Consider the following 22,511-nt stretch of genomic DNA (forward strand, 5'->3'; position numbering starts at 1 on the left):
GTTTGAAATTGCTGCCAATCGAATGCTTGCCCTCCTTGCAGACTAAAATTGGCACAGGCCATGTCTGCACTCGCTCAATTAGACTCTGTTCACTTATTGCATTCAACCTCTGTCGTTCTTTTCAGGGATACAAACTACCCAATGCATTTTTCTCTCATAACCAATTATTGTTTGCAATATCAGCATTTGGTCTGCATCTGAGCTTGCTCTCACAGAGTGGTCTTTAAAATGTGAATACTGAATGTACTTGAACTCATTTGTACACAAACACAAACACAGGGCAGGATGGGTGGTATAAAAAAATAAGCTAAAGGAAGTAAATAATCTAGCAAATCAAGCTTAGTTCTGTAAATGAAAATACTGTATGATATGGCTAGATTTGGCACTGAATTCCTGTATTTTATGAAAGTAGTTTGTAAACCATTTTTTTTATATTGCTTATTTTACTGAAACTAATCATTATCATGAATGATACCCAATTTATAGGGGACTTAACCCCATGTTTCAGTGAGACCTGAGAGATCAAGGAATCAAAAATGAACACAACGTCCGACATCTTCTTCTAAGTCACACCTCTGTCTTTTTCTCACTTTCAGCATCTGCTGATTGTCACAGCCACTGTTGTTATCTTGGTTGTGTTGGCCGCTGTAATGGCCTCTGTTATCTCCACAGTCTCTCCCTGTTCTTTTGACCTGTGTTATCATTAGTGCTCTCAGAAAAGAAAACTCCCTCCTCCCCCACAGCGCTCGCTGATGGCTGCTCCAGAGAAGAGGGCCATACGGGGGCAGGATGCAACTGGGCTGGGACATCATGTAGCCCAAGAGATGGCTGCACTGTGTTCCTTGGCCTTCATACGCAGCGCAGCTATGCTGGAGGACTTGCGGTCTGGATCAACATTGAGATCATAGCCATTGATTCCACCGCCCATCCCGGGACCTCCAAAAAGGCTGCCCATATGTGTCTGTCCCATGTGGCTGCTTCCTGGACTGGGTACGCCCAGGAAGTCAGTAACACCACCAGGACCGTGAGGGTGAGGCGGCATGCAGGAGGGGACGGGGTCACAAGGCACAACGCAGCCAGGCACTGGAGATGCTCCACTGCTGCTCCCGATCCACGTAGGGTTCTGGATCTGGTGGAAAAGAGCAGGGATTATGAGTTAAAGTGGGTATAATACATATTTTTATAATCTTAAATATTAAATGACAACATGTGAAAACAACGTCACTGTTAAAAGAGTCACTACAACTTGTTTCTGCTGCCCTCAAATGGGCAGAAAAATCACTGATGGTTCAGTAACAAATATTTGTGATTATTTGATAATTTCCACTCCTTGTAAACGAATGAATGAATGCTGGTGCATAGTTATATTCATTGAATAGACTACCACTTTTTTTCCATTACCTGTGCATAGTTCTCAGGTCGGGTCAGTAGAGGCAGCTCATAAGCAGTAGAGAAGTGTGTCCGGACCTGTTGCATCTGGCCAAAACGCTCCCTCTTCCTCCACTTGGCTCTACGATTCTGGAACCACACCTAAAAAGAAAACAATCTGTCATGAAAACACCTCAAAATACAGACCAACCACTACCAAACAAACTATTTATAACATATTCTTAACCACAGCTTTTATTTCACGTGCAAACTCGAGTACTTTTTTTTTTGCAGAAAACTAGGCCATCCTCTCCGAAACTGAGCCACATAAAATGAAGATAGTGAAGCAAATAAATTCTGCAGCACATGAAAGTCCAGGCCCAGGTTTTAAGACTTGACGTGTCTTTAAAGTGCCGTCCACATGGAGCTATTGATGTAAAAATGGTGAGTCTCCCATGGTGCTGCACCTTTCAGCTCCTCCCTTTGATACACAGGCGTCTGCCTCCCTTCAGGCTGCCAGCGTCGACAGATCCACATCTGGGCCTGTAGCCATTCATAAATCACTCTGAGAAAGGTGTGCTCTCCCCCACATGTCAGCACAGTGGGATACAGTGGGGAATCCCTCTCTATAATCCACGAAGCAAAAGTTCAACTTTTGACCAAGAAAATGTTTTCTTTGTCCTTTATCGAATATCGTATGCAGTATATGAAGTAAGTTCTTCTGAGTAATTTCTGAGATTGATATACATGCTACTTTGCAGAATGGGTGTACTTTCAGTACCTGCTGACAGACCAAGTGCAGGCTACTTAGCCCACCTCTCCCTAGTTGTAAATGGCTTTGGGGCTGAAGGTTGAAAGACAGAGCAAAAGTAATATTTGTATTCTGAGAAAACTTCAGTGAAATATTTCTTGTAAAGTCTTGAAGTATTAACTGTCAATGCTGTGTATTGTTGTAATCGAGTACTCATTCCCTACAATATCGTCCTGGAAGAGGGATTCCTCCTCTGTTGACCTTCATGAGACTTCTCCCTCTTCTTTTTCACATTTTTCAACGTCTGAATTGAGAGTTTAAGTTTAGATTGTTTAGATCATGAATCCTTTTGGGGCAAATTTGTTGTCTTAAGTGAGTTGACTAGTTTATTTAAAGTTGTGATCATTAGTCATAGTTAACTGAATATGTTTGCTTCGCACTGCTGGTCACACAAAAAAAGACATTTGAAGAACTTGTGAAGGGCGCTTTTATTTATTTATTTATTTCTTATTAATAAATCAAGAACATAATCTCTGGGATAATCGCTAATGAAAATATTTGCAGTCCTAGCACATTGTGCAATACTCATTTGATGTGGGGTAAAGACAGTATGTGCCTGTTAAATCAAAATCAATAGAAAAAGAACAAATAAAATGGCTTAATGTACCCAGTAGTCATATTCTTACCGTTTCAATGCGTATTACATTATGTAAGCAATGGTAGCTGCCTCATTTATTTATTTCAAATTTTCTCCTCTCCTAACCATTTATCTCTGCTGTTCCTCAATATAATCAGTTGTAACTTTTGCTAATATTTTCTTCTCCAAAACGTTCTCACATCTCATGCAAGAGAAGAGAGGAGCAAAGGGGGGTACTGGGAGTCTCCACATGTTTATCTGTATCTATTTGTTGGTTGTCTGAATCTTATCCTCCCAAGAGGGAAAGGGAAACTTCTTCAAAGAGAAGAGAGAGCGCGATCCTGCTTCGACAGAGGGGTTTGAACTTGGATTGTGGGTTGATTCCCAGCCCAATCAGCTTGTGGTTTCCACAGTCCCTGACATGCAATTTCCCCTCAGTCAACCTCCTCAAATCCCCCCCTCACGTCTCTCTCTCACCATTTCTCTCAGTCAGCTTAAACACAATAGAGTTTAGTGACAGTCATGAGCAGTGTCGCACAAAGATGTGAGTTTTAGAAAAGCAGCGCGGGTATGGTATGATGATCCCTTAAATACCAGCTATAAGGAACACAATATCCACACAAAAGTCATAATTTCCTATAATAACTAGTTTGTTCATTTTCAAAGAGAAGACCATATATGGCCTCCTGTGGTACATACAGCTTTTGCCTTAGTTTTTCGTGAGAAGCTGACGTAAAGAAATGTCGTCTGACTCCGACATTCCTCAGGTCAGCTGGCAAGATTAGAGGACAGCTCACGCTTGCAAAGTGGTAAACTGATATCTGAGGTTGTGGCTGAACCCCAATGTCAAGGTGAGGGGTTGCTGCCCTTTGAATTATATCATATGTTTGGAGGGAGGCTTGAGTCTATGTTATTCTCCCCCTGAGGATTTGGGGTCTATTATTGTTTAAGGTTTGTCATGTCTCTCCTTTGGTTCTTCTTTGGTGATGTGAGCTCATAACATCACAGGTTTTCAAATATAATCCCCAACACAAAAGGTCCTGATTGGGCTTAAAGACATTTCTAGTTTTAGTTTCTAGAAAGTTATGACACTGATTTATCAGTGGTAAATGTTGCCCCAGTTTCTCCCTCTCTTGTTTCATCCCATTACATTTGATCAATGAGCTAAGCATCTCATTTCCCTAAAAAAATAAAGAAGGTAATTTAACAACAACAAAAATCTGAATGAAATCTGAGTCTGAATCTGAAAAATATTCTGTCTGCTGCATGATAAAAATAACATTTCCCAAGTTAGGCCTGAAATTTTGCATCTGCTTGCTCAATTTGTGCAAGATGAACTCAGAAAGAAGATTTTGTAAGAAGTTATACTGGTATAAATTGATGTTCTTACCACTAATTTACAGCAGTGTTTTGCTTGTCTTTTACAAACAGTGTAAGGACACATCCTTTCTGGTTGCCTGGATTAGGAAATACAGTCACAATTTCAGAACCAGATAAAAAAAAACGTTTTTTTTGTGTAGCTTTTTATCTACATTTCAGGTTGTGAAAATACTTTCAGAACAGCGATTTATCTTTAAGGAAAATCGGATGCTTAGCTCCGTGACTCGAAAGTAATGGTAATGCATGAGAGGCAAATACTGGGGCTAAGGTTAATGTAGGTAAGGTTAATGTTGTACAAGTATTTCAAAGCTCTACTGTCCTCTTTAAAATGTAAAGTTTTATCACTTACTGAGTTGTCATCTTAATTGTGAAGGATCAAGATAACTCAACTTTACTCCTCCACTCTTAATCTCTTTGTCGTACTCCCCCCCACCCCACACCCCCCCTCAGTGTCGAAGCTCAACCTCTTCTCTCCCACTCCAGTCCCTCTCTCCCTTTAGCGCCGACCTCTCTCTCCATGTCTCTCTCCTCCCTCCTCTCTTTTAAGTCGTCGAGGGGAAGTGGGGATATTGGAAAGTGAGATGGGAGAATGTTCAAACTGGAGCTTGTTTTCATTTCATGTTTAATTTCCTGACGCCTAAGCCCTTGGCTTTCCGCAGCTAACCCCTCTGACCTTTGGGAGGCGTGCAGACGAGAGCAGCGGACCTAGCATGCACACACACACACACACACACACACACACACACACACACACACACAGAAAACACACACATTTACATACCATGTTATATACAAAATTCAAAGTTGGTCACCAGAAATGTGTTCTTTTAACCTGGACACTCACACACTTACTGGAACCTGTTATAAACAAGCAAACAATGTCTGAGCTCATATATGCCCCTTGTCTTGGTTTCTGGGTACTGAGTGTGTCATGTTTCACAGAGGGTTTGCTCTACGTAGCTTCGCCTTTGAACGGCAGTAGAAATGAGACCCAAGCCAAATAGTTTGGCAGGGAGATCATTCGGGAAACATTACGAAGTCAGATGTGTCCTTTGCTGCTCCATGTCTCTTATTCTCCAACTTCTAAACTTCAAAGTTCATTAGAAAAGAAAGCAATGGTGTTTTTTTGCACTAGTAGAATTTCATTTAACACAAAGAATTATTATTATTTCTCATAATGATCAACAATGACCCATCCAATTATGAAGCCCAAATTGATATTTACCAACTACAAATACTTACTACTCTTGTTTATTTTATCTAGCTGACATCTGCAAGGAAGGTGGCTCTTGGTGCTCAAAGTGCTTGGCTGTGACGCAGTAATTGCTAAAGACGTTGACAGCAAAAGGCAGCTTACAGAGCCATTAAAGAGCTTTATTTATGCTCCAGAGCCAGCAGGCAGAGAGAGAGGAAGAGGGAGAGAGGGAGGGCAGAGAGCACAACTCCAAAAGCAGCTTTGAAGTCCAGCCGTCTCACCTCATCTCTGTCATCCAGGACCATGGCGATTGATGGACTGCCTCAGCAGTCACTCACACACAGCCTCCTCCTCCATAAAAAAGTAGGCAGTGTGGTGAAGTTCAAGTCTGAGGTTGAGAGCTAATTGTACTAAATAAACTAGTGGTAGCAGAAGTCACAGATGTGATTATGGAAAACTGCAGCCCGACTTTATGAAGACATTCATCATCAACCTGATCATGAAACTGTAGGACCTTGGCACTGGCATTTTGGCAGAAAACATCTGTACTGTGGGATTTCAATGGCTGTTGTTTCGGGAGATGAAAAGGATTCTCCGATCGCTTGCCAAGCTTCGAGTGCCCCCCTGGTATTCAACAATTGGATATCCCTGGACTTTGTCTTGATGGACCTTCAGTTGGAATTGTGGGGTTTAGTCTTGATTGCGTGCATATTTAGGGTCTGATTTTAGAAGTATGGGTCAAACCTCACAGTGACTCAAAAGAGTCTGCTGTGTGCCTGTCAGTTGAGAAAGTTAATTATATTCATCTGGGGAATAGATGGGTCTGTGTGAACGCAACATGAATGTACTTATTTTACTGTACCACTACAAGGACCAGGCCAGGTTCTCGGTCCCTGACTATGTCTTGGACTACGCGTGGAAATTGAAACTGGCATCTCAAAGTGTTTTTTATACCCTTGCCAAATACCTTTGATGACTTTTCTTTTTTCCATGTGTTTTCCCTCCCTGCCTCCAGAGTTGTGCGGTGAAGTAGTTTGAACATGGTAGTGTTGGGGAGAAACCCTTGGCCTCTGACCTTTTTGCAGAGCCTGCAGCATGTAAGAGCTAAGAGCAGTGAATTCCCTTAGTCCCACCCATCCCACTCTGATCTAAAACTGGCAGGCAGAAAGAGAGATGGAGAACAATAGGCCTTGCTGTCTGCTGTTCCGAACAATCTCTGTCAACATGCCAGTCTTAACTCTCCCAGCCCTTTCTGTCAGTTCCCCGAGTGATTATTAGCATGCAAACATGGACGACTGCAATCACACAACACAGCTCATGGAGACTGTCCTTAAGAAGGAACGACAGCATCCATCGTTTGGGCAAGCGCCCCAAAACGATATATGTTTATATTCAAGTGACAAATCCCTTTAGTGTCCAGGTGACGTTAAATAATGAGTGGATATATTGGTCAATAAAACATTGGACTTCCGTTCTGAACTATAATGAAATCACGTCTGCTCCCTAACCGAAACTACAATCTACGATTTCAACAGTGATTTGTAATGGGTTTGGGAAGGCACAATCTTGCTGATGGTGGAATTTTGTATAGAGGAAACCAGGCATACGTCAATTTCCTGTCATATTTTTACAACCCCATTGAGTGAACTCTAATACAAGAGTTTTGCAAGCCTACAGAGAGGGTAAATTCTGCGGGACCTGGCCAGTCAATATGTGTATGTCTGCGGCACTTGACGGGTTAGTTAATGCTGGTTTTGTTTAACAGTCTGTCGATCTTCTTTGCATATTTATATAAAGTTGTATAACCCCCCATCCTCACCTGTACACGAGCCTCCGTCAGGTCTGTTCTCAGTGCCAGTTGCTCGCGTGCATAAACATCTGGGTAGTGCGTCTTCTGGAAAACCTTCTCCAGCTCCTCCAGCTGGTAGCTGGTGAATGTGGTGCGATTGCGTCTCTTCTTGCCTTTGTTGCTCTCAGCCTCACTTTTGTCCAGAGGGCTGGAAAGGTCTGAGCCCGGCCGCTCGCTCGGCCCCTTCTCACCAGGTACCTTTAGGTTCAGGTAGCTGCCTTCCATCCCAGCAGGGTCAACACTCTGGGGCAACTCAGACTCCGTCAGGCCACTGTTGTCTTTTCCTGTAAATATGAGATAAGGAGAGATACAGAAAGAAATGTGGACGCTTATGATCAATTATATTTTGTTCCTTTTACACATGAAGTTCACTTCGTTACAGGGAGGACAGTGACGGGTTTGAAAGAACTGGGTCTAATGAAAGACTATCCATTTGCATTATGGGAAATGTAGGAACCAGGATTTTTGGAGCTTGCCCATTGCTAGAGAATAAAATTCAGGACATCTCCACCTTTGCTGCATCAATTTTGACCATTCTTTGTTTAAATAAGTCTCTTGTGCACCCAACTTTATAAAAGTACAATCCTAGATCGCTGGAGTGCCCCTTTAATTCTCTGATGTGAATTGACAGTTCTGCTTAAAAACCTCATAAAATATACTGGAGATTTTAAAGTTTAGATGTAACTCTGTGGTTCTAATAAAATACATTTAAGCAATTTTGGTTTCCGTTAAAGTGTGCCGTTCTTATGGTTTTCATATGAATCATGAAAAATCAAAGAAACTTTCATAATTTACTTAAGTGTGGCTTTACATATAATACAAATCATATTCTTACTGTAATAATATTATTTTCAAACAAGCTATTACAACCAACTTCCTGACCATTTTAGAACTGAAAAAAGAGGCCCACATGTTGTCAATAACACTCCTATAATTATTGTTACTACTACTATAATTGGAATATTCAGCAGAGCAATGCTTTCTTTAAAATGTGGCTGAATGAAACCATGGTGTCTCACATTCAAGTCATTGAGTGTGTCTGCTCATCATCACGTTACAACGCGCACACAAAATGACATTTACTTTAAGCTTACATCACCTCTGTAATGTTTTATTTTAAGGTTCAAAGGCCTTGTCTGTATGCAGTAAGTCTAAAAGTTGCAGAGTAGAAATGTTTTTTTATGTTTGAAAGGTATGTCACCACACGTTGGCGTGACCTGTGACACAACCCTTGAAGCCTTCTCCCTCACATCCCTCAATCACGGCACCAGAAACCCGAGCCACGCAAAAACCCGCTTCATCTCGAGCCGTGTATGGTGGGCCTTGTGTATGGGGGCGACCACGTTTACCCTGCAGTCTTGCCCCCAGATGTAAACAACATTGTGTTTGTCACTTTCAATTTCGAGAGCGTCCATTTTGTGACAGACCTTGCTCTGTTCCTGTCGGCGCTTGCTAACTTTTTTGTTTCCCTTTAGGAGATGAAGAAAGCTGTCCCTTCTTCTTCAATAAACAAACAGCTGTGTGAATAAATAACCTGAAGGGCTCTGGTTGTGGGCCAGTAAGAACAGTGTGCTCTGTCAGCCTCTCTGTTTGCCTTTCCTGCGAATGGGCACGGGGAGAACCCCGTCCCAACTGTATTGGTCCAAAACCAGCTCATAATGGTTTCTTCCACATAAACAGATTCTGTAAAGTCTTGAGCAACACCAGCATTACTTTAGTACAACAACATTTGTCTTTAAGTTAGATCAAGTTTAGGATGATTAACTTAATAGTCATCTGCTTATATGCATGCATTTTGCTCTGTCACATTTTATTTTTCTCTTGAGTAATGTCAGTAATGGCCCCTTGTCATTCTCAGACAACCAGATAAATGAGAGAAAGAGAGTTGACACCTTGTGGCACTGGTGACTCTCTGGGCCAAGTGTTTTAGTGGTTAGTAAGATGACTGAATAGTTTTAGAGTGATGAAGCTAGGCGGTGGCTGTCTACAACATGCATGTTTGTTTTCATGGATTAGTACGCCTTTGGCTAGTGTGTCCCACAATGAGATGTCAATAGTCATCCTCTGGATTACTGGAGCAGCCCTCCCCTGCTTCTCTGGCTCAGATTCACCCCGACAGAGACGCTAATGGAACAACACAGCTCGCCCAGCTGGAGTTCATGACCTCATATCACTGTGGCCCACCTGTCAGACCCTCTTACAGTCTCCACGCAGGCAGATGTTCTGACATCACCAACCCCTGCACTGGCCTCTTATGCTAAAGCAGTGTGCAATATTTTCATTCTACCCCAGGGCAGTAGTAGGTCAACTCCAGGTTCCTGCTTGGCATTTGCATCGATGAGACAAAATGCAATTATGCCCCTGAGAAATTACCTGTAAGGCAGAAGGTATAGCTGGGCACACAGATGAGGGGATGGAAGGATAGTGGGTGGAAATGCCTTATACAGACCTGTATCAACATTTACACTGGAATCTGCACTAATTCTAGTTTTGACATTTTGGGAAATACAGTCTTTTGCTTTCTTACTCAGCATGAGATTAGAATATTAATACTACTCTCTAATTTAGGGAGTCACCTTAGAGCAGCCCGTTTATACTAAGCTTAGCATCAAGACTGGTAAAAGGAGGAAACTAGTAGCCTGGTTGTGTCTAAAGATAGCAAAATCCACCTACCAGCACCTATATAACTCATGAATTAACGAGTCATTTGCTGAATCTGTACAAGAAAAGTGTAAAAAGGACAATTCACAATTCATCAGGAGTTACTTAAGTGTTTATATGGTTTCTTAACCAGGAGCAGTTGTCAGGCAGTCAGGTCTAGGTTGTTAGCAGACGTGACGTAGAAATAGTTTGGCACATAACCTCCACTAAAGTGTTTTTTTTGTTTTGTCTGATTTTACACTTTTTTTATATAGATTAAAAAAATGATACACATTGACCTTGAGCTATTGAAAGGCAGAATTTGTTAAGAAAAGACCGACTCCAGCCATTTCCCCGTTTCCAGCCATCATCCTAAACTAATCAGCTAGTGCAGAACTCTTCCCTAAAGGTCCCAGCCTTTTGCAGATTTATATCACAACAATCTACACTTGAATCTGCACAAATCAACATCTTTCTGTGTGTAGTGCTCCAAACTCATCGCTTTTCTCTGTCACGCTAACCGCACAGAGTCCTTTGCCACAGACGTCTTCCAGTATTCCAGCATGCTGAGCTGTCTTTTCTGCACGCTGTTCTGGAGAACACAGCCGTCACACACTGCTTTCTTTTGGGAGCCAAGATTCCACTGCACTGGCTCCAGTTTTCTTGGCATTCAGAGGAATGTGTTTTTGACTGTTGTTCTCATTTCAGTATTCATCAACGTATATAAATGCACCCAGAATCATCGGCTGATCCTGCAATTTGCCAGAGTTACCCTGTGACAAGCTGCAGACCTCTTCAGTTAGCCGAGGTCAGATGTTTACTAGGGTCAGCAATTTAATCACTGCTGAAAACAGAGAGAAAACATCAAAGTGTAATTTAACTGGTTGTAAAGCAACAGGGCACCCTCTCAGTTTTTATGGAATGGGACGGGGAGGGTCAAGTGAAGCCAAATAAAAGAAACACTATAAATTAGTAACCTGGGGAAGGGTTAATGACCAAACACTAAATAGGGAAGGGAATGCTTTTAAACAGAGTGCTCTAAAATGTTTTCTCAAAACACTCAAAGCTGACAGCAGTCAGCCACAATAGGTCTCCACTTATCACACCTTAAATCGTCCAAATTAAGTCGAAATATTCCATTAGCTCTTGTGAATTTTACATTCATTGCTGGTTCGCAGACATGCTTTGGGCTAGATACTTTTTCCCGCAGCACAGTCTTAAGACCTGATGTTGACTGTTGTTTCCTCAGTGAAGGGAGGCTCCCAGATGTTCCTGAGGAGAGATCTATGCCAGTGGCTCATGCAGGAATGCAGATTCCATGGGAAACTGAAAAAACCCTCTGTTCAGCCTCAGCTCCTGATAAATTGACATGATCATGACCTCACTACTGTCGTAATACCTTGGGCCGTGGCTGTCACTGTCTCATATCAAAGAGCACAAAAATAGTTTGGGATTTTTATGGTTTTTTGGGTGGGGTGGGGGTTGTAGTTAATAGTAAAGGTAGTACATGAGATTTCTACTAGCGATCTTGATTAAAAACATTTTGGGTCAACGCGAAGAAACAGTCCAAAGCCAGTCAAGGTCAAGCTGAAGGAAATCTTTTCACAAATCTTTTTAATGCTGTGATTTTATTTTGTATAATGAGTGTTAGGAGTATAGTTTTAGCTTTGGTGATGAACAGATGAAGTGAAAAGATAAGCATCAAATGATAAGGAAGTGAAATAAAAGTGGTTATACAGATTTTATAACGACTTAATCAATCATCTGGTAGCCTCTCCTCTTATATTAGTAGTCCAGAACTCATTCTATGGTCACATTTATGCTGTCCTCACATTTTTACAGTGTTTTTGCCTCTGTGTAATCATAAAAATGCGTAAAGAAAATTTGTGGCGCAGGCATTGTCACTCGATGATTTGTATAACTTTCCATCCCTCGTTTTTTATTAAAAAAATACATCACATGGACAAATTGAGCTGAGTCTCTTTGCTGAAAGCAAGCTGCGAAAGAGAAAAAGAACTATTGTTAATCATGGACCCACATGTGATCATCATACTTGTGCTTTGCCCAGGAGTTTCCATCATTAGTCTGTCATAGTTGGCTTTCTTGAGTTTACATTTTGTGGCTTGTCAGGCAATAAGCATGTATCCCGTTTTTTGACCATACCATACCACTGAGTGGCCAAATGTTTGCATTATTCAAGAAGCTGATTGTCCATTGATAAGAATCCAGGAAGTCGAGGTAAATACTAACCTCCAGCCTCCACACGAAAGGCACAGATCAAAATGTGCACCAGCTGGTCTAAAGTTTCCAAATCATTTATTTAATCTGGCCTGCATGCAGGTCTCAGGTAGGCGGTGAGGAGTAACCTTCCCTTTGCAAGAAAGGCAGCTGAAAGTAAAGGCCGAAGCATGCTGCTGTGTTAGCTGCACAACAGCATGAGACAGATATGCAGGAACAGATATAAGCAGAAAAACAGATTTTGGAGAGGTGATAAGAGGTCTTTTTTTAATCAAACTCAGCACTCCACCAGTCGAATGTCTAACATGTCTTTTCAGTCACTGGCAGGCATATTGCTGCTGTTTTTCCTCCTGACACACACATTTATATAAGGCATTACATTTTAACGAGTCAGAAATGTATCCTTTCAAGTATTCCCATTATATATTCTAATTTATTCCGGTTCACAGACACATGTCGACATGATCACAGGTGTCACTCTGACATTTGCTTATTGTTAACATCGACACAATGTGTTAGTCATCAGCACATGCATATCCTGTGACATCACTTCCCCAACCCTTTTAACATGTACTTAGAGTGCTATATTTTGACAGGACGCTTTTAAAACACCGCCAGGACTTTTTTGGGGTCTTGTTTTGGTTTTTATGCGCACTAGAAAAATGTTTTACATATCACAGGATGCTTCGATATCCTGCTACAGGGAGAGGAGGGGTTGTTAGAAAGTACAAAGACTGACAAAGCTGTGTCTTGTAAATGTGTAAAATGTTTTAAACAGAGGGTGAGGCACAAACAGGCTTTTGTGAGTACCAGTGTTGACACAAACACTACAATGCAATGCAGAACTCAACCTCAGTATCAACCACAAGCCTATAAACACAAAGGTTTTTACTTTTCAGATTTGACTTTGGCTCCATTTGCTCAAATTTATAAAGAAAGTGCGAAGATATTTCAGCAAGTTTGTGTTAACAAAAGTTTATGGCCCCTCTAATGCAGCAATAAATCCGTATCAAGAATAAAAACTGGAAATTAAAATTATAAAGCCAAAATACATACATATGCTGTATCACAGAGTCACGGAGTTCAGTAAAATACGTGCATGTAAACAGTTATTTTGCACACGTGTGAGGCTTTTCCAGAAACCCTCTCATTTCTCCTGAGTCCCTCAAATCATTACCCAATCCCGATGTCCATTTCTGACTCATTGCTTATTTGTACAAGGTATTGTTGAGATGAGGTTATGTAAACCAGTCCCACTTTGTCATCTCAGGGACTCTCCGTAGCTTTGGAGATCTGATGTTTGGGGAGTATGAATAATAACTATAGGAGCCAGTAATGCACATCTGCCTTAGATTAATGCAGACCTCTCCTGCAGTGCTGACCTGCATTCCTCAGCACTCGATCAGCTCCAGGGGTTTTATTTCATTCATCGCTGTGTGAGCAGGTAGACGGCTCCATCCTTGTCCTCGCTGTGGGACAGTCTCACTGATTAACGTGAACTCAAGGAAACAAACCCGCCAACCTGAGCCACTACTGTGCAGAAATATGTTCTTTCGCTCTTCTGGGGAAAATATTGTATTTTAATGAATGTCACTTAAAAATCTAGTTGGGAGTAAGCGTGATTTTCATCTACGCAAAACAACAAAAACGTGCAATAATTGAATTGATTTGAGAGATTAAAAATGTGGATTTTAGTATCAAAAGCTTTTAAATGTAATGTATTATTTATTTACTTTTTATGACAGCTAAATCATACAAAGTGATTTTAAAATCAAAATATTTCCTGAATTAAAAGTGTGAAAATGAGATGTAAACATCATGCAGCCAAAAATGCTCCATCATATCTTAACAGAATTACCAGTAAATCCACATTTTATTCTTTGCTTGTCTTAATTAAGTGTGTTAAATATAAATATTAACATATTAGCAATTTTAGTGTTAAAGTGTTTTTTCTTTATTTTGCCACTGTTTTGCATGTAACATCCCCATAATGACACAGATACTAAATGTTGCCATGTAAACAGAACTATAGTTGTAGTCAAAGTTGCCACACAGAAAACTCCCTTCGGGTATGAGGGGACTTTTGTCACCATGATGGAGATAAAGTATCAGCATTGAGCAATATATCTCCCATTGAGGACCACACATAAGAGCACAAGTCTGTTGACGCCTGAGGCTTTGGCAAGACCCCAAAGTATCTTCCCCAGAGCCATGATGCCTTCATCTGGCTGCAACATTTTCAATAATAACATTGCAGAGCTCTCCTCAAGGGAGGCATGTTGCATTTAATGATGGTGTTTAAATGGTTCTGTCAATGCACTTGCCAAATCAATTCACTTCAATACTGAGGGGGTGCTTGAGTGTGTTTGGAGGCATTGCTCTCAAAGTCCAGAAAAAAGTGACAGTGCATCTTAAAATAAAAGAGTGACTCCAGTTGTTGCTCAGGAAAACAGATTACTTAGCATTTTATGGATGTACTTTGGCAAAGTGTGCTACTGGGCTACTGCGCACAAAAATGTGTTATAGTGCAGGTCTAGTTGTAATTGGTCCCACTGAGCAGAATTAGGGCAGTTGAATTTTATTTGTTAAACCTAATGCTTAAATTTACTTACACGTGATCAAGCACTTACTGTATTTAAAAAAGCTTCCCAGCGTTAAGCCCCTATTTTCTGAGCTGTTTTTTTTATTTTATTTTATTTTAGTGACTGGATCTATTTTCCAGCCTTTAAATATACATTTTAAAGGTTGAATTACAGCATAAGCTTCGATCAACATCAAATTTCAGTCATGATCATAACAGATGTTTTCTTCTGTAACATTCGCATCTTTATAAACATCTGGGCCTGAAATTAATAGGCGCCGATGAGTCTATATAGATTTTAAAGTAGCCTTAAACGTATTATAAAAATATCATATCTAACCTATGATGTCTTCTCTTTTTTTAGGCTGTCGGCTCTGTCTTGTGGGCCTGTTGTGACACACAGTAGGTTGAGTCCATTTTGTTCTGCTTTTTTTTATTTTAAACCCTCACGTCTCGTAAAAGAGACAGTAAAACGGGTTGTTTTCTTCAAACGGTGCATTTGTAGTGCAACGAAATGTCTGAAGACTCCATAAAGCTGTAAAGCTCTCTTTTTTTAAATGAATGCTGTTTGTCAGCACGTCCAACCACTCTCTAAATATTTAAATCTGTCACTGATTGTTGCATTATAACAAATTGTGCAATCTTGGCCTTAGAGTGGAGCTCATACATTGAATAAATTCATATTCTGTAGCCACTTGTCATCAGTTATTTATCATTAATATATCAAATCGGTAATGAAGCACGTGTTAGAAAACGTCTTTATTAATTTTCTTCTCTTATTTTTCTTAATTTTTTTTTTTTTTTAACCACACAGCGCTCGGATTTTCCGTCTGCGTGCGCGCTGCCCTGCTGACTTCATATTTGAATATTAAAAAATAAATCATGACATGTCTACATTTGTCAGTGATTAAGACAATTTAACTGCATGTGGACAAATAACAGGCTGCAGCTGTAGGTCAGTGGGATCAGCGACAGTGATGCTGCGGCTTCAGCAGGAATCAAATGTATAAATTTAGTGAAGAAATCTGTTAAAATAATGAGGTTAATACACAACACAGGGCAAAAAGTGTTAAATAGCTTTTTCCAACTCTCAATCTAAGCACAACCTCCTTCTAAAGGCGTTAAGAGGTACATAATTTGCTATAATGTTATAATTATAGTTCATCTTGCAAGCGTACAGGGCAGGAAATCTCACTTTCAATCAATCAATCATGCAAATTTTATCTTAATTTCTAAACCTCTTAAGGTGTACGACCAGATATCATGCGCCCTAGATACACTTCACGTTACATCCAGGAACTCGTTTTTTCTCGTCGTTCTCATGGTTGATCACATCGGTATGATAGGAAATTGCATTGCTACATTAAATATGAATTTATACACCGTTCAGTTCATTTAAAAAATAAGAGGTTGGTGTGAAAACCTGGTGGCTTTTTAACCCTCTCCACCTCTCTCCTCCTTCACGGGCTTTCAGATGCTGTATCACACACACACACACACACATGCACATTTCCATTATTGCTTGCAAACTTCCCGTCTTGTCATGCATTTCTCTTCAACTCAAGGCCGATGATTTCGTTACACTTTGTGAACTCACCATAACAGGGGATGAGAGTCCCGTTGAGTCCGCTGTCCGGGTGCAGCTTGTTGCCTTCGGGTGGAGTTTTGCAGGTCGGTCGCTGCATGAAGAGTTGGTATTTGTTGAAGGTGCCCTCCTCAGCGCCATCCAATGACTGGCACTCCGGCTGGAAAGGACTCCGGGACTTCTCTCCGTAAGGCTGCCCTTTACCGGGAATGAACGTGGGGCTGTATTTGGCTTCAGTGTTCGGGAAAGTCCTGAACGGGTTCGCCTGGTGATCCCTACCTTGCGCAGTAGACGTGCTATAATATGAATCCATCGATGTCATATCGCAGTATGAGACGCACGCTGCGTTCATACCTAAAAAGTTATATTAAAAAAAAAAAATCCACACGGTTTCTTCTTTCCCTCCCCTTCTCTAGACAGCAGATATTCTCCCCAAATTCTCATGCACTGACAAACTCACAGTGACGCGCTCATGCACACACACTCTCACACTGCCGCATCTGGGACTGGTTAAAAAATGAATCAGATGTTTTCCAGAGACTGCAGACTGAACAAATGCTAAAAGCCCCCTGAAGGTTTGTCGGGGTAAAAGAGAAAATGCCTTGCTCAAGCTGATGCCGCCTCAGTAGCCTACAGTGCATCTGACGCACACACACACACACACACAGGCATATATACACACACATACACACGCTAAGCACTCCGACCTTCAGGCTCCACACACATCTGAAGTATAGGCCCACACCGAGCTTCAGCATGCGCTATTATGCAGCCAGTAGAAATGGGAGGTCAAGCTCAGAAGGGGGGAAGCTTTTTTGGTAAACACGCGGGAGACGCAACACATGACATTAATGTGATTAGAGGATGAATATAACTGCTTTGATTCCTGCAGATGCATGGCTGAACACCCAAACCCAAACTCTGACTTTCCTCCCCCCTTTTTTTTTCCCTATATCAAAAACAAGCGTTTTTATAAAGCGACATTTCCACCTCTGTCAGGAGAGACACTTTTGGTTATTAATGTGTGTTTGTGGAAAAACACATTTGTGTTTTCTTTGACTCCCTCACGCAGAAAGAGGAGCTCGAAATGACGCGTAAAAAAATGAGTGAAGATCAAGTCAGGAATTTGGACCAATAACAGTGCTTAAAGTCAACCGATGTTAAGCTTAAAAACTATATAAATATTGTAGTCTTAGAGACTTATATTAAAGCAGACAACATAATCTGTTTGACCGGTGTGAGAAGTCACCCTGTCATTGCGGATATATTCACTTACAATGATGGAGAATTAGAGCCCATAATTGCAAACAACGTTCAGCCCTGCTCTTTGAAAATTGGCTACTTCTTAATATTAAATTAATTATAAACCATTAAGTCTATGATGCTCATTGAAACACTTGGCTGCGAACGACGACTCCGAGCCTTTTCTTGGCTATAAAAATCTGAATTATGTGGTTAAAGTGTGCTCTAAGGAAACAACAGACCTTTGTGTGCGTCGGTTGTCAAATTGAGTGAGTTGTCACAAATTACGTCCTTTAATTTTTTTTTTTCTCTCTCTCTCCTGAAGCCATTATCGAGATTTGTAGGTAATGGTTACGTCTGTTTCAATAAAGGAGGAAAATATATCACTTTAAATCTAAGACAATAAGAAGCTTCTCACAACGCAGTATTATTAATTAGACTGTCTAATGAACTGTAATAATTAAAGACTAATTATTATTATGATTAATTATTATTATTATTATTATTATTATTAGGGGAATTAAACAGAATGTTTCCTCAGTGCGGCTGTCAGGCCTAAGCGTCCATCAGTGTGAACGCAGAGATTCACTCCGCCCTTCTCTCTCTCTCTCTCTCTCTCTCTCTCCTCTCTCTCTCTCTCTCTCTCTCTCTCTCTCTCTCTCTCTCTCTCTCTTTATTTTTCCTGCACAATTAAAGCATTAATTATGACATGAGACATAACTCGTGTCATGTCGCTGTTATACAACATGATGTCGGCCACATCTGCAGTCGAAACTTAGCCAAGGAGGAGGCTTATTACATTTATCTTCTTTGAAAAATAAAAGATAAAGTGAAACACAGACGACAGAAATCACATGCTGTGTGTGTGTGTTTTTTTTTTAACTTTCACTCTTCTTATTATCCAAAGGAATTCCCAAAAGCAATCATCTTTTAGCGTCTATTATTGGTGAAATATGAAAAATAAATTGCTCATGTATCAAAATTAAAATGGTTTGGGCCCAGTGCACGTGTAGTTTCTTCGGTGTTCACCACCGGCACCTCTCTCGCTGTGCAGGTATTCCTTAACGAGACATTTGACTGTATTCTTCATTGCTTTATTAGTAAATGTCTCCCGTTAAGAGCTATTTCCAATATAACGTAACGAGTTTAACTTTGGCTGCACACCACAACGACCCCAAACTTTCGTGGACTCATTTTTTTTATTTTTTATGTTGTGGCTTTTAATTTGGGGAAAGGTTGGACCTTTTATTCCGGGTGCGTTTTTACGCTCAGTGCTGCAGTTTGTTTCAGTCGATTTTATGTGTTCACGTCTGCAGATAGGAGAGCTCATATCACAAATAACCATACAGAGAGACGTGTCAGCTCTTTAATAGTCAGTCAGTTTCTAATGAATTACATTTTACATAGTTTTCAAAGGAATTTAATTCAACATTTTTATTTGTTGGGTTTTCTTTAGCTAAAACAGCAAACTGAATTTGCCCTTGACTTGTGAATAATCTCAAGATTTATTTCAATTTTGTTTTTCAGCCTTGAAATGATTATGGCTTTCATAATTGTATCAAACATTTTGTGCAGAAATGATGTGATTTATTTGCCTTTCATTGTTGCACAGGGCACACAGGGCATGTAAAAAAATAGAGAAAGTGGCGCATGCGTGCATGCACATACATTTGCATGAGTTTTGCCTGCTTATGAAAACATTTGGCATCACATATAAGAAATGTCTTTCGCTTTCTTTCCTTGTTTCTTATCCTGCAGGAAAAACGGATACAAACATTTTAAAATAATAAAGGTTGTCACACAGCTAAACAATCAAGAATGACAGACTTCTGCTCTGAGTGCAGCGTATATACAGGCCTCCCTTAATATAAACCACTCTACTGCTACAGGCTAAACTCTCAGCTGTCACAGATATACATCACTCATGCATGGCATTCTCTCTAAAAGGTTTCCACCAAATGGCGACTTGTGTGTTTAACTTCCAGCAGGAACTATGTCCAGGTATTCACTGCTGATGGGATGGGCTCTCCATTGATGCAGAAGCTCGAAGCCTAGGGGGTTTATATTGGCACAGGCCTTATGTGTATCAACAGCAAGGTCCCGAAAAACTCCTCTGGCTATCGGATTCTTATGTGAGAGGCGTGGTGGTGCGGGTAATGGGCTGGAGAAAGTGCTTTAGATTAAACTCTAGGTCTCAGCAATGCCATGTTCAGTTAGCTGTGGGAATAGGCCAGGCATGGGAGCCTCTGTGTTGTTGTTATGCTTTATGGGAACGATGACGATCAAAGTCTGCGGCCATCTGAGTAAGATTTTAATGTTCACATGTCATTCAGCAGAAACTGGAGCTGAACTTGAAGCTGTTCCTGTGATGCCCAGTTTGCTCATAGATGGGAATTTTAAATAATTAAAAGGAATGCTGGGAATTCATAAACCAGCTGAGCCTCCTCAGGAGGGACCATCACTGCTGCATATCAGATTTCTCTCTGTCATTTGTCCCAAAGTCTATTTTGAGGTGACGTTTCTCTGTGCATCTCCTCCTCTGCAGTAATCCCTGTTGTAGCAGTGTCCTTTCCCTTTATTCTCACTCATGGCTGCAGGTTATGTTCAAGTCTGTCTTAAACACCGCTCACATCCCCATATGAACATTACAACACTTCTTCATTTCTGTAATTGTTCCTGCTTTCCAAGCTGGTTGTGAGGAGATTGCTACCTAATGTGATTTCAACTGGCGTTCAGACAGAAAACAGCTTTGTGTTCAAGCTGCATTGGTGAGGGAGGACGTGTTGTTTCAGATTCAATTCAATTTATTTGTCACATTTAATGATAAAAGAACAATTATAATGACATATACTTCTGTGAGCTCCTAGTTAATAAGTAAGAATAATAATAACAATTGCATAATGTGTAATAACAACAATAGAAATTAGAGATAAATAGTCCTAAACGGTGTCCTCATTTTATCCTATTGGTCTCAGTGTGTCTTGAGTGAAACAGTGAGACAAAAAAATATGATTCAGGAAGGCCGGTTTTAGTACGTCTGTGACTTTGGGGCTTATTAGATGCCGGAAAACAGTGGTAGAGTGTTTTATTATAACTATGATAGATATTACAGAGGCATTGCTTTTTCTGTTTTGTCATGACAATCACAAGACAAACAGTGCAAATGCAGAGTTCATGTTACAAAAGAATCCACCAGGACTGTGCGCACAAATTGTGTCTGATTGGCCAGCGCAGCTTCTGGCCGCATGATGTTGAATTGCTTTTTGGCAAAAGTTGAGCCTGTTGTAAGGTAATGCACAGTCAGGTAACGCAGAGGTCCCATTTAAATGAACTAAACTGTATGTCTGTCTGAACACAGCCTGAGAGATGTGGGACAAAATCCACAGTCTTTGTTCTGTGCAAAAGTGTCTTCTGAAGTTCAGCTGAAGCTGGGTATCTTCAAAAGTCGCAGTGCTTTTAATGTAAAATTCTCTCTTTGTCTTTCTGGGGACATTGTTTCCTTACCGAGCTGTGGTTGGCGTTTAGTAAAACAAAACAGGAATTTCACACTCACATTTCACAACTGTAACTGAGATAAGAAGTGACGGCTGAAGCCTCATGTTAGCTTTGGCTGAACATTTTTTTCACAGAACAAATGTATCCCATCTCTGTGAAATCCCCTTTATAAGAATCTCTTTACAACCAGTATAGAGATGAGGACTTCAGTTTGTGAGTGCTGGGTTAAGACGGACATGAATTTGACTCCGTAGCACACAGGTGTGACTGCTGTTACTGACTGTGGATGTGAAGAGTTTAAGTTGCTTTGTATAGAGAGAAAACTACAAGTCAAGTTCTCATGTTGACAAGATGAGGATAGGTTGCACAACAGTTGCATGTCTTCACTCATTCCAGTCACAAAACTGTTGATCCATTGCCATGGCAACGGGGCGATGAACCTTGGTGATGTTGCTGCCGTATTTATCTGCATTTGGCATAAATATTCTTTAAACCACACACACACGTTTTGTAAGCACGGAGCTGCTCACAAATCATAGCAACACTGCTTCGTGTTGCTTTGGTGAATTCGAGAGATCTGTCTCACCTGTGGAAAAGACATTAGTTGGTGTTCCCTGCTGAGATTTATCGCTAAAAGAAGGTCTCTGCATCTCTGGCAAATGGCGCACACACATACACCACACCCTCCGTATGTATGTGCGTGCATGTATGTGTGTGTGTGTGTGTGTGCGAGAGAGAGTAAAAGAGACACCAGATTTTTATGTGTAGCTTTAAATTGGTTTCACATGAGCTGGGCACACACTGCATCAGCAGATTCTCTGATCAAATTAAGCAGAGATGAGGGGAGAGAAAAAAGAGGCAGCGGTTGTACTGATGTGTAATTCAATAAACAGGACCAAGCAGGGGCAGACAGAGGGGATGCTGTACTGCCTTCATCTCTCAGCTCTATATCTGGTTTAGCCACGGATGGTTAACCCATGAGCGAGAGACACACAGGAGTACACCTTCATCCATCATCACTGAAGCAACAGCTGACACAGGCCCTGCGGAGTTACTGCACATATGAAGTGAATATGGATACATAAAACCACTCTGACTTCATTCACTTAAGCAAACATTTTTTTATCAGTTCTATATATCATGATCAGTCCACAACTCTTTTGATGTTTTGATAAATTGTTTTAGCCCTTCTTTTTTTTTCTTTTAAACAAAAACACCAAATTGGCTTCTGTTCAGCCTGTCAAGTGTGATTTTCTGTTTTTCTTTGTCTTACGAGATAATTTACTGAATATCTTATGGCTTTGGACTGTTGGTCAGCCAAAACAAGCCATTTGAAGACATAACCTTGTTTTTTGGGACATTTTAATGCACATTTTTTTTAACCTATTTTTATTGGCAAAATAATTAAATAATTGAGAGATCTGACATTGAATAGTTCATAATCTTATCTGTATTTTTTTAAGCAAAAATGCCAAACATTGGCCAGTTACAGCTTCTCCAACGTGAGGAACGTTTTGTTCTTTGTCATAAATGACAGTTAAGAATATTTT

At 40.6% G+C, this 22,511-nt stretch overlaps 1 protein-coding gene across 1 annotated transcript; it reads right to left on the reverse strand.

The window, feature by feature from the left end:
- Window positions 1–784: 784 nt before the first annotated feature.
- Window positions 785–16,969, reverse strand: LOC104940611 (homeobox protein aristaless-like 4). The gene is made up of 4 exons (XM_010757259.3): window positions 16,237–16,969; window positions 7,151–7,464; window positions 1,402–1,530; window positions 785–1,129 (listed from the first exon to the last, which is right to left on the reverse strand). Exons 1-4 carry the CDS (start codon window positions 16,574–16,576, stop codon window positions 809–811), a joined length of 1,104 nt encoding a protein of 367 aa, XP_010755561.1. The 5' UTR covers window positions 16,577–16,969; the 3' UTR covers window positions 785–808.
- Window positions 16,970–22,511: the final 5,542 nt, after the last annotated feature.

The sequence above is a fragment of the Larimichthys crocea genome, chromosome XXI (assembly GCF_000972845.2).
Source record: "Larimichthys crocea isolate SSNF chromosome XXI, L_crocea_2.0, whole genome shotgun sequence".
Lineage (NCBI taxonomy): Eukaryota > Metazoa > Chordata > Actinopteri > Sciaenidae > Larimichthys > Larimichthys crocea.